We start from the raw sequence: 7884 nt of genomic DNA on the forward strand, positions 1-7884 counted from the left end.
AACGAAGATAAATGCAACGCTGACTGCATTTCTCAAAGTAATAAAATAGATAGTAGTACTTACAGTAATAGATTTGCATAGTGCCGACTTTTAAAATAATTTGTACACAAGTGAATATGATGCCAAATTGTGAATTGTCTCAATTGTTACTGTGTCTTACTATTGTGCTAAACAACATTATTTTCACCAGGCCAGCCATCGTGTATTGTATTTTGTGTATATGCGTGAGTGTGCACATGTTCCTAATGCTACTGCACAGCATTAACTGTCCCAAAGGCTAATAATGTTGTATTGAATTTGTGTTGTATTGTAATACAGTAAGACCACCAAGAGTCATCATTACATCATTACACTTGTCTCAGAACCATTGTGGTGCACTTCCTTTCTGGACAGGAAACACTGAATCGTGCCTCAACTGAAAAGCTGTTCTGCAGCTGATAGGATCAGAGGGCACTGCTGCGGAGCCCATGCAGCTCCAGTCCATGGAAAAACCTGGCTCATCTCTAGCCTATAGACCTGCTATCAGCAAGTAGGGAATCAAACACGCATAGTGATTCTTCTTTGCCTTGGTGTAGAAGCTCTGATTGAGATGTATGGACAGAACCCTAACTGGTTGTGGTCGAGCGGGGCGAGCGGGGTGCCTCTACGCCACCTGGGCAGACTTGGCTCAGCAACCCTGAGGCAATGGGAGGATGAGGAGGAGGAGGAAGAAGGAAAAGAGGAAGAACATGCTATTTGGACGAGGGAGCATCCAGCAATCTGTTGCTATACTACAGGTAAGAGTGAAGTGTATTAGGTAACTGTGAGAGAATATTGCAGGCTCATTGCAACCCTGTTTTTCCTGTTTTACGTTTGTTTTCAAGTGGCATGCCTTGTTGTCTGCCTCTGTCTTAGGGTAAACAGGGTTTATGCTGGTTTGTATCAATTAACATGATGTATTCCCAATGCTTCTATTCTGGCTTTGCTTACCTACCACTCCCTCAGTTCTAGCCAGTGTGGGCGGATAACTTGTGACTAAGAGCCTTGCCCAAACTCAGCAGGCCCATTGGCAGGCCAAAGAGACAGCAGGACCAAACACGTGATACAACGACAGACTGCAACAGAACAGCACCCACCCTTCCATCCTACCTTACGTCATCCCTTCTCACCACACCTCACTATTATCGCTCCTCCATCTTTTCCCTGCCCCTCCTCTCTCAGCCTTCTATCTCCTCTCCTTACAACTCTTTATCCACTTTTCAGTCTTCATCTCCCCCATTCCCATGTCTTTGTATGCTCATTAAAGTGCTATCCAACATATAGACATAATGCCATTTGCTTGGTTTCTCCATTCACTTGAATCCCTTTAGACATCATAAATGGTATGAACAGAATAGCTTTTTGTTAAATGTTCTTAGGTTCTCTCCTTCTCTCCTCTGTCCCTTGTGTCTTCAGATGGCCATGGCCTCACCCAAGAGTGTGTTCAGAACCACTGGGGCTGGGCTGGTACAGAGAGTCCCTTTGGCCCTGTCCACACAGACCTAGTTAGCATCCAAAGCCAGAGTGACACAAGGCAGGAGGCCCCGGAAATGTGGATGGATGTCCCCCCACACCTGCCCTCCTTGGGTGCTGCTGATGGAGAAGAATCATTCCAGCATTGTTTAGGCAGTCATCGGGGGAGCCACAGGACAGAGGGCCATGGTTGTGTTTGTATGCATGGACCAAGAAGATGTTGCCACAGTTGGGCTGGTTCCCCTCTCTTCAATTTCGGAGGTAAGTGTGTATGTGTCTGTTCATGTGAAAGAGGGTAATTATTCTCTATGATGATCCAGTATGGCTGCTATGTAGTATTTTCCTCTAATCAAATACTTCTGTTTCCCAGTGAGGAAGACAATGATGGTAGGAGTCGAGGTGGAAATAGTGGAGGAAGTAGCCTATGAGAACACAGAGACACTTGAAGTAATGTAAGTAGTTAAATGATTCAAGGTCATTGTTTATTTACACATTGTTGACGCACATAAACATGAAGTAGGGCTATGCAGTAGCCTAATGTTTTTATGTATTTCTTTTTAGATCAGAAGGAGTGTATCCAAATTATTTGATGGAACCCATATTGCTGCACGATGACCAGCTTTCCCCCACCTAAACCTGCATTCCTTCAAAAGTTGTTTGCAATTGAACTTTAACTGTGTTTTTAAATGTCAGCCTTGTATTTTGAATGTCTTTTAAATGTATTTAAATGTAGTTTAAATATAAACATGTATTTTACAATAGTTTTTTTTTTTTACCCAATAAAATAAGAAAAACTTTGCTTGTTGTCTTGATTTGAACTTCTAATGAAGATATACTATATGTAACTTCCAAGACCTTCTGACAGTCTACACCTGCTTTGTCCATCCAGTGCTCCGCTCAAGTATGGCACCCAGGTCTCACAGCCCACCAACACAACCAACTTCAGAAGATCCAACGACATGCAACCAAAATCATCATGAGCACAACCTACACCTCCCACGACTCTGCATGCAATGACCTGGGCTTGCAGTCCCACCGCACTCACCTCTGCTGATCCTTTGCCCAAAAGCTTGCAAAATCCCAGCAACGAGTAGCTGCCTCAGATGAAAGGTCATGTCAGTGGCAGATCTACTCGATCCAGTCACAAACTGAACCTTCCCCCTACTCAGACTCAGATACTACAACAGCCTATACCTTACTTTGTGAAACTGCTTAATGCTGCTTAACTGTAATATTGTATACTACATCTCATATTTTTTATTTGATTTACTTACTTACGTAGGCCTATGTATGCTGCAATTCAGCTTTTAGCTGCAAATGTGTATAATAAAAAAAATAACCTTAAATATATAGAAACTTCAATTACCAGAATGGCTTACGTCATCCACATGCGCCACACAGCCTACCGTAGTCAGAATGCGACAGTGGCGCTGAACAGTGTTCGAAAATCCGCATATCCAATATAGGTTGAACATTAACTAGTAAAATGTTAGGAAAAACCTTTTCAATGTAAACACAATTTTGATTTTTGCTTGACTACGACATGTGCGACTCACCAGAAAATCAAACGCTCCAGGCTCGTCTGCGAAGTTTGGAAGAGTTGACCGAGTTCACCGAGAACTGCCAGAGACAACTGAATGAGCTGTTGGAAACGCTGGGATGGAGACAGGACCTGGACAACGGCTCAGTTCAGGTAGGTAGGAAGCTAGTTAGCTATATTTTTTCAACTGCTCAGATACGAGGGGTGGTTCACCTAGCCCTGAAAGCGCGGCGTCCTTTATAGGGCTAGTTTACACCAGAATCAATGTTTTCATGACGTTACCTGAGTTAATAATCCATATTTAAAATGTGCACCATCTGTTGTGTATGTGTAGTGTAATGATGTCATGTCATAGTATTGTGAGGACAGAGGAAGAGTTAAGAAAGAGATGAGTGGTTTGGGGCAATGAAGTCTACATTCCTTATGTCAAGGTAGATTAGTGATGTTTAGAATAGCATGAGTGATGGGCAGTATAGTGACTTGGGGGTAAGGGTGATGAACATCAAAGACAGGTAGTGCCCATGGAGACTTGCCAGATGTATGCCAGGAGGAGGGTAATAAAGGGTATATAAGGTAGAGTGTCTTCTTTGTTCAAGTTAGTTCGTAACATCAAGGGCAAAGCTCTGGTCATTGTTGTAACGAACCCGGTACTGATCATTAAATATTTGCATTAACTTTCTACAAAGTGTCTCAGTATATCCTTGCATCCTTGATTATTTGAACACCCGAGAAACTCATCATAACATGTAGTTAGCTAGATATAAGGCCTCCAAATGAATGGGAAAACCATAAATGATGGGCGATTCATTAAGTCTCCATACACATGCATGCTACAACAAACAGAGAGGAGATTATAACTTGTAAATGTTCTTCCACAGGAGCCGATGGAGGTGTGTCCCTATGACCCGAACCACAGAGTGCCAAGCAGGAGCATGGAGAGACACAAAGCCACCTGCCAACTCAGCCAGATGGGCTACTCCCATGAGGAACAGGTTAAAGAGCTATACTGTATCACATACACACACACTCAACTGAAATATCAACTGAGCCATCAACATATTTTGATGTAGCTTGTCATTAGGGTAAGGAGTTATTCCTGACCATAGGGCTAGACCTAGAAAAACTGGACCCTATAATTAGAGCGGACCAAAGTTATTTCTGGTGAGGTCAAATGATCAGGAAAAACTATCCACCCTAATTATACAACAACCTTATCTGTTATTATGTTCTTAAAAGCTTTTATAAAAAGTTAACTCCTTTCCTTTCCCAAGGCTGAGATGTATGACCCCTCTGTGTGTTATGAGAATGCCAACATTACCAGCTTCACAATGGGTGAGTGTCACACTATTCCACTGCAAAGTGAATCTCAAATTAATGTAGTAGTCACAATTCCCTGAACTGACCCAGGGTGGGGGAGCCCACTGCTTGTCTCACATCTTTCTTTGTGTTCTGCCTCACCTGTAGACAAACACACACAACAACAAGTGATTATTCAAGCAAGAGCAAGTGCACCGACAATTAGGACAGAGGGACTGTACAGCCAAAGTAAGATCATTACACCCCTACATTACTGTTAGGTCACTGATAAAACCCTATGCTTGTATTCATGGCCATCAGCATTAGTTTCACTCTGTGGTAGACATGTCCCACAAAATATTTATGTTTTTATTCTGGAGAAGCAATTAATGGTAATTTCACCAAAGAGCAACCAATGGTACAATTTTTTTTACGAAGTTCGTAGTTCTTCAGTGCCTTGCCCATGTCTAAAAAGGTCTCAATTAACATACATTAATTCATTATAAACGCGGCTAAATATGGTGCCTGTTGTTTTTTCTTTTATTATATAGTTTCTTTGTTTGTCATCTGTATGTGTTCTGTGTTTTGTTTTCAGTGACAGGGGTGAGTAATAACAGGAGGTTCTTCCCTCGTTCAGGCTTACTGATTACGTGCAGTATCCTTTAATGCCATATCCTTTCAAACATGCTGCCTCTGTTGGCGGCATTACACATGTGCACGCGTACTCACACATTTTCCCTGTACGTGTTGGGGAAAGTCCTTTACTCTTTTCTAACCCTTTCATACTGAAGGTGTGAGTGATCATCTCAATGTGATCAATGTGTTCTTAAAAGCTTTTGAATTAGTGACTTGTCATGACTCTATCTGTACTCTGTGTGATAGTATTGTAGCATGTGAGTGTGTGTAAAGCCCTTTTAATTGTGCTGCAGGTGAATACTCCACAGACCCTTCAGAAGTTCCTCAGAACCACAAGCGAGCTATCTGTGACCTTACTATGGCAGACCGATTGGCTCTTTTCGATCACGTGACAAGGGAGGCCAGCCAACAGATGGATCAAGCTGGAGCAACCAACAACGAGGACCTCTATGTTGATTTGGTGGCCAAGCTCAAAAAGGGTAGGCCTATAAACATTAACTATTGAGATCAGTAGGATGGTTTAAGCCAATTTTCCAATGAATTGCTCCTCTAAAGCCATTCCACTGAGTCTGTTGTGTTTGTTTCTGTTCTTTAGGTAACGATCAGAACGAGCACAAGTCTCACCTGGAGCTGATGGCTGAGATGAGGGACTACAAGAGACGTCGGCAGTCTTACAGAGCCAAGAACGTCCACAACACCAAGAAGTCCTACACTGAGGTGTGTGGGGATGTGACTGTTTCAATAGAATGTTAATGGCTGTACTTTACTTTGAGATGTGTGTGTGTGTGTTATATCTGGTTATGTTTTTCTTGAATCCTGCAGGTGATTCGGGAGGTGATTAATGTCCACTCTGTTGAACTGTCCAGTCAGTGGAAAGAGGAGGAGAGGAAGGAGGAGGTTAGAGAGTCAAAATATGCCCCTCACAGGTAATCCAACCATTGTCTTCTCACCTACGTGATGCCTCATACAAAATCCAATTAGTACTGTAATACTAATCTGAGGAGCATGTGGATTAAAAAAACCCGGGACCGTTTTGTCTCTCAGGAGAAGGTCTGAGGACAGGCGCTCTGCCTCCACAGAGTCCCGCCAATCTCACGTCAGCTCCAGGGACGGACACGGCTCCCACCACAAACGCCACCGTAACACAGAGCGCAGCAAAGACCCCAGCCCAGAGCAGAGCCAGGAGTGCAGCCGAGAGAAGGAGAGCAAGAGGAAGAGAAAGAGGTGAGTCAGAGAGTAGTGTCTTGCATTCACATCTGACAGTGTTTAATTGTATGAAGTCACCATCAGGGTTGGCTGCAGACATTCAGTGGTTGATGAATGCTTTGGCTGTATATGTTTGATAGGTTTTTACCTGTTGGTGAATTGAATGTGTGTTGGCATTCACAGGGATTCCCGGTCCCCGGATGAGAGACATCATGATCGAAAGAAGAAAAAGAAGAAGAAGAAAAAGGAAGAGAAGTGATTTTCAAGTTTAGTACCTTGGCTTAGAAAACCAGAGAAGGAGCCAACCAAAGCTATGTTCCAATGTTCATAATAGCATACCACTTAGAATGCGTGCCTTCATACTACAGTGGCTTGCGAAAGTATTCACCCCCCTTGGCATTTTTCCTATTTTGTTGCCTTACAACCTGGAATTAAAATTGATTTTTTGGGGGTTTGTATCATTTGATTTACACAACATGCCTACCACTTTGAAGATGCAAAATATTTTTTCTTGTGAATCAAACAAGAAATAAGAAAAAAAACAGAACTTGAGCATGCATAACTATTCACTCCCCCCAAAGTCAATACTTTGTAGAGCCACCTTTTGCAGCAATTACAGCTGCAAGTCTCTTGGGGTATGTCTCTATAAGCTTGGCACATCTAGCCACTGGGATTTTTGCCCATTCTTCAAGGCAAAACTGCTTCAGCTCCTTCAAGTTGGACGGGTTCCAATGGTGTACAGCAATATTTAATTCATACCACAGATTCTCAATTGGATTGAGGTCTGGGCTTTGACTAGGCCATTCCAAGACATTTAAATGTTTCCCCTTAAACCACTCAAGTGTTGCTTTAGCAGTTTGTTTAGGGTCATTGTCCTGCTGGAAGACTGAAACAGCTTTCCCTCAATAATTTCCCTGTATTTAGCGCCATCCATCATTCCTTCAACTCTGACCAGTTTCCCAGTCCCTGCCGATGAAAAACATCCCCACAGCATGATGCTGCCACCACCATGCTTGTTCTCGGGGTGATGAGAGGTGTTGGGTTTACGCCAGACATAGCGTTTTCCATAGCGTATTTTAGTCTCATCTGACCAGAGTACCTTCTTCCATATGTTTGGGGAGTCTCCCACATGCCTTTTGGCGAACACCAAACGTGTTTGCTTATTTTTTTCTTTAAGCAATGGCTTTTTTTTGGCCACTCTTCCGTAAAGCCCAGCTCTGTGAAGTGTACGGCTTAAAGTGGTCCTATGGACAGATACTCCAATCTCTGCTGTGGAGCTTTGCAGCTCCTTCAGGGTTATCTTTGGTCTCTTTGTTGCCTCTCTGATTAATGCCCTCCTTGCCTGGTCCGTGAGTTTTGGTGGGCGGCCCGCTCTTGGCAGGTTTGTTGTGGTGCCATATTCTTTCCATTTTTTAATAATGGATTTAATGGTGCTCTGTGGGATGTTCAAAGTTTCGGATATTTTTTTATAACCCAATCCTGATCTGTACTTCTCCACAACTTTGTCCCTGACCTGTTTGGAGAGCTCCTTGGTCTTCATGGTGCCGCTTGCTTGGTGGTGCCCCTTAGTGGTGTTGCAGACTCTGGGGCCTTTCAGAATTTGTGTATATATACTGAGATCATGTGACAGATCATGTGACACTTAGATTGCACACTGGTGGACTTTATTTAACTAATTATGTGACTTCTGAAGGTAATTGGTTGCACCAGATCTT

The 7884-nt window shown here is 43.0% G+C and overlaps 2 protein-coding genes across 2 annotated transcripts; both read left to right on the top strand.

The window, feature by feature from the left end:
- The first annotated feature begins 399 nt into the window (after positions 1-399).
- Positions 400-2290, top strand: LOC121570660. The gene is made up of 4 exons (XM_045217179.1): positions 400-776; positions 1435-1752; positions 1862-1943; positions 2053-2290. Exons 1-4 carry the CDS (start codon positions 590-592, stop codon positions 2123-2125), a joined length of 660 nt encoding a protein of 219 aa, XP_045073114.1. The 5' UTR covers positions 400-589; the 3' UTR covers positions 2126-2290.
- A 617-nt stretch (positions 2291-2907) lies between these two features.
- Positions 2908-6569, top strand: LOC123486020 (U11/U12 small nuclear ribonucleoprotein 48 kDa protein-like). Its single transcript, XM_045217175.1, has 9 exons — positions 2908-3184; positions 3910-4023; positions 4303-4363; positions 4496-4576; positions 5257-5442; positions 5559-5680; positions 5786-5889; positions 6008-6187; positions 6353-6569. Exons 1-9 carry the CDS (start codon positions 3035-3037, stop codon positions 6426-6428), a joined length of 1074 nt encoding a protein of 357 aa, XP_045073110.1. The 5' UTR covers positions 2908-3034; the 3' UTR covers positions 6429-6569.
- Positions 6570-7884: the final 1315 nt, after the last annotated feature.

This window comes from Coregonus clupeaformis, unplaced genomic scaffold (assembly GCF_020615455.1).
Source record: "Coregonus clupeaformis isolate EN_2021a unplaced genomic scaffold, ASM2061545v1 scaf0954, whole genome shotgun sequence".
Classification (NCBI taxonomy): Eukaryota; Metazoa; Chordata; class Actinopteri; order Salmoniformes; family Salmonidae; genus Coregonus; species Coregonus clupeaformis.

Bases quoted from the DNA above. Each gene is read 5' to 3' on its own strand.
- LOC123486020 (XM_045217175.1), top strand. From the start codon at position 3,035: ATGTGCGACTCACCAGAAAATCAAACGCTCCAGGCTCGTCTGCGAAGT. The intron at 4,024-4,302 runs GTTAAAGAGCTA...TCCTTTCCCAAG, and splicing joins GCTACTCCCATGAGGAACAG to GCTGAGATGTATGACCCCTC. The intron at 5,890-6,007 runs GTAATCCAACCA...TTTGTCTCTCAG, and splicing joins TCAAAATATGCCCCTCACAG to GAGAAGGTCTGAGGACAGGC.
- LOC121570660 (XM_045217179.1), top strand. From the start codon at position 590: ATGTATGGACAGAACCCTAACTGGTTGTGGTCGAGCGGGGCGAGCGGG. The intron at 1,753-1,861 runs GTAAGTGTGTAT...TCTGTTTCCCAG, and splicing joins CCCTCTCTTCAATTTCGGAG to TGAGGAAGACAATGATGGTA. The intron at 1,944-2,052 runs GTAAGTAGTTAA...ATTTCTTTTTAG, and splicing joins ACAGAGACACTTGAAGTAAT to ATCAGAAGGAGTGTATCCAA.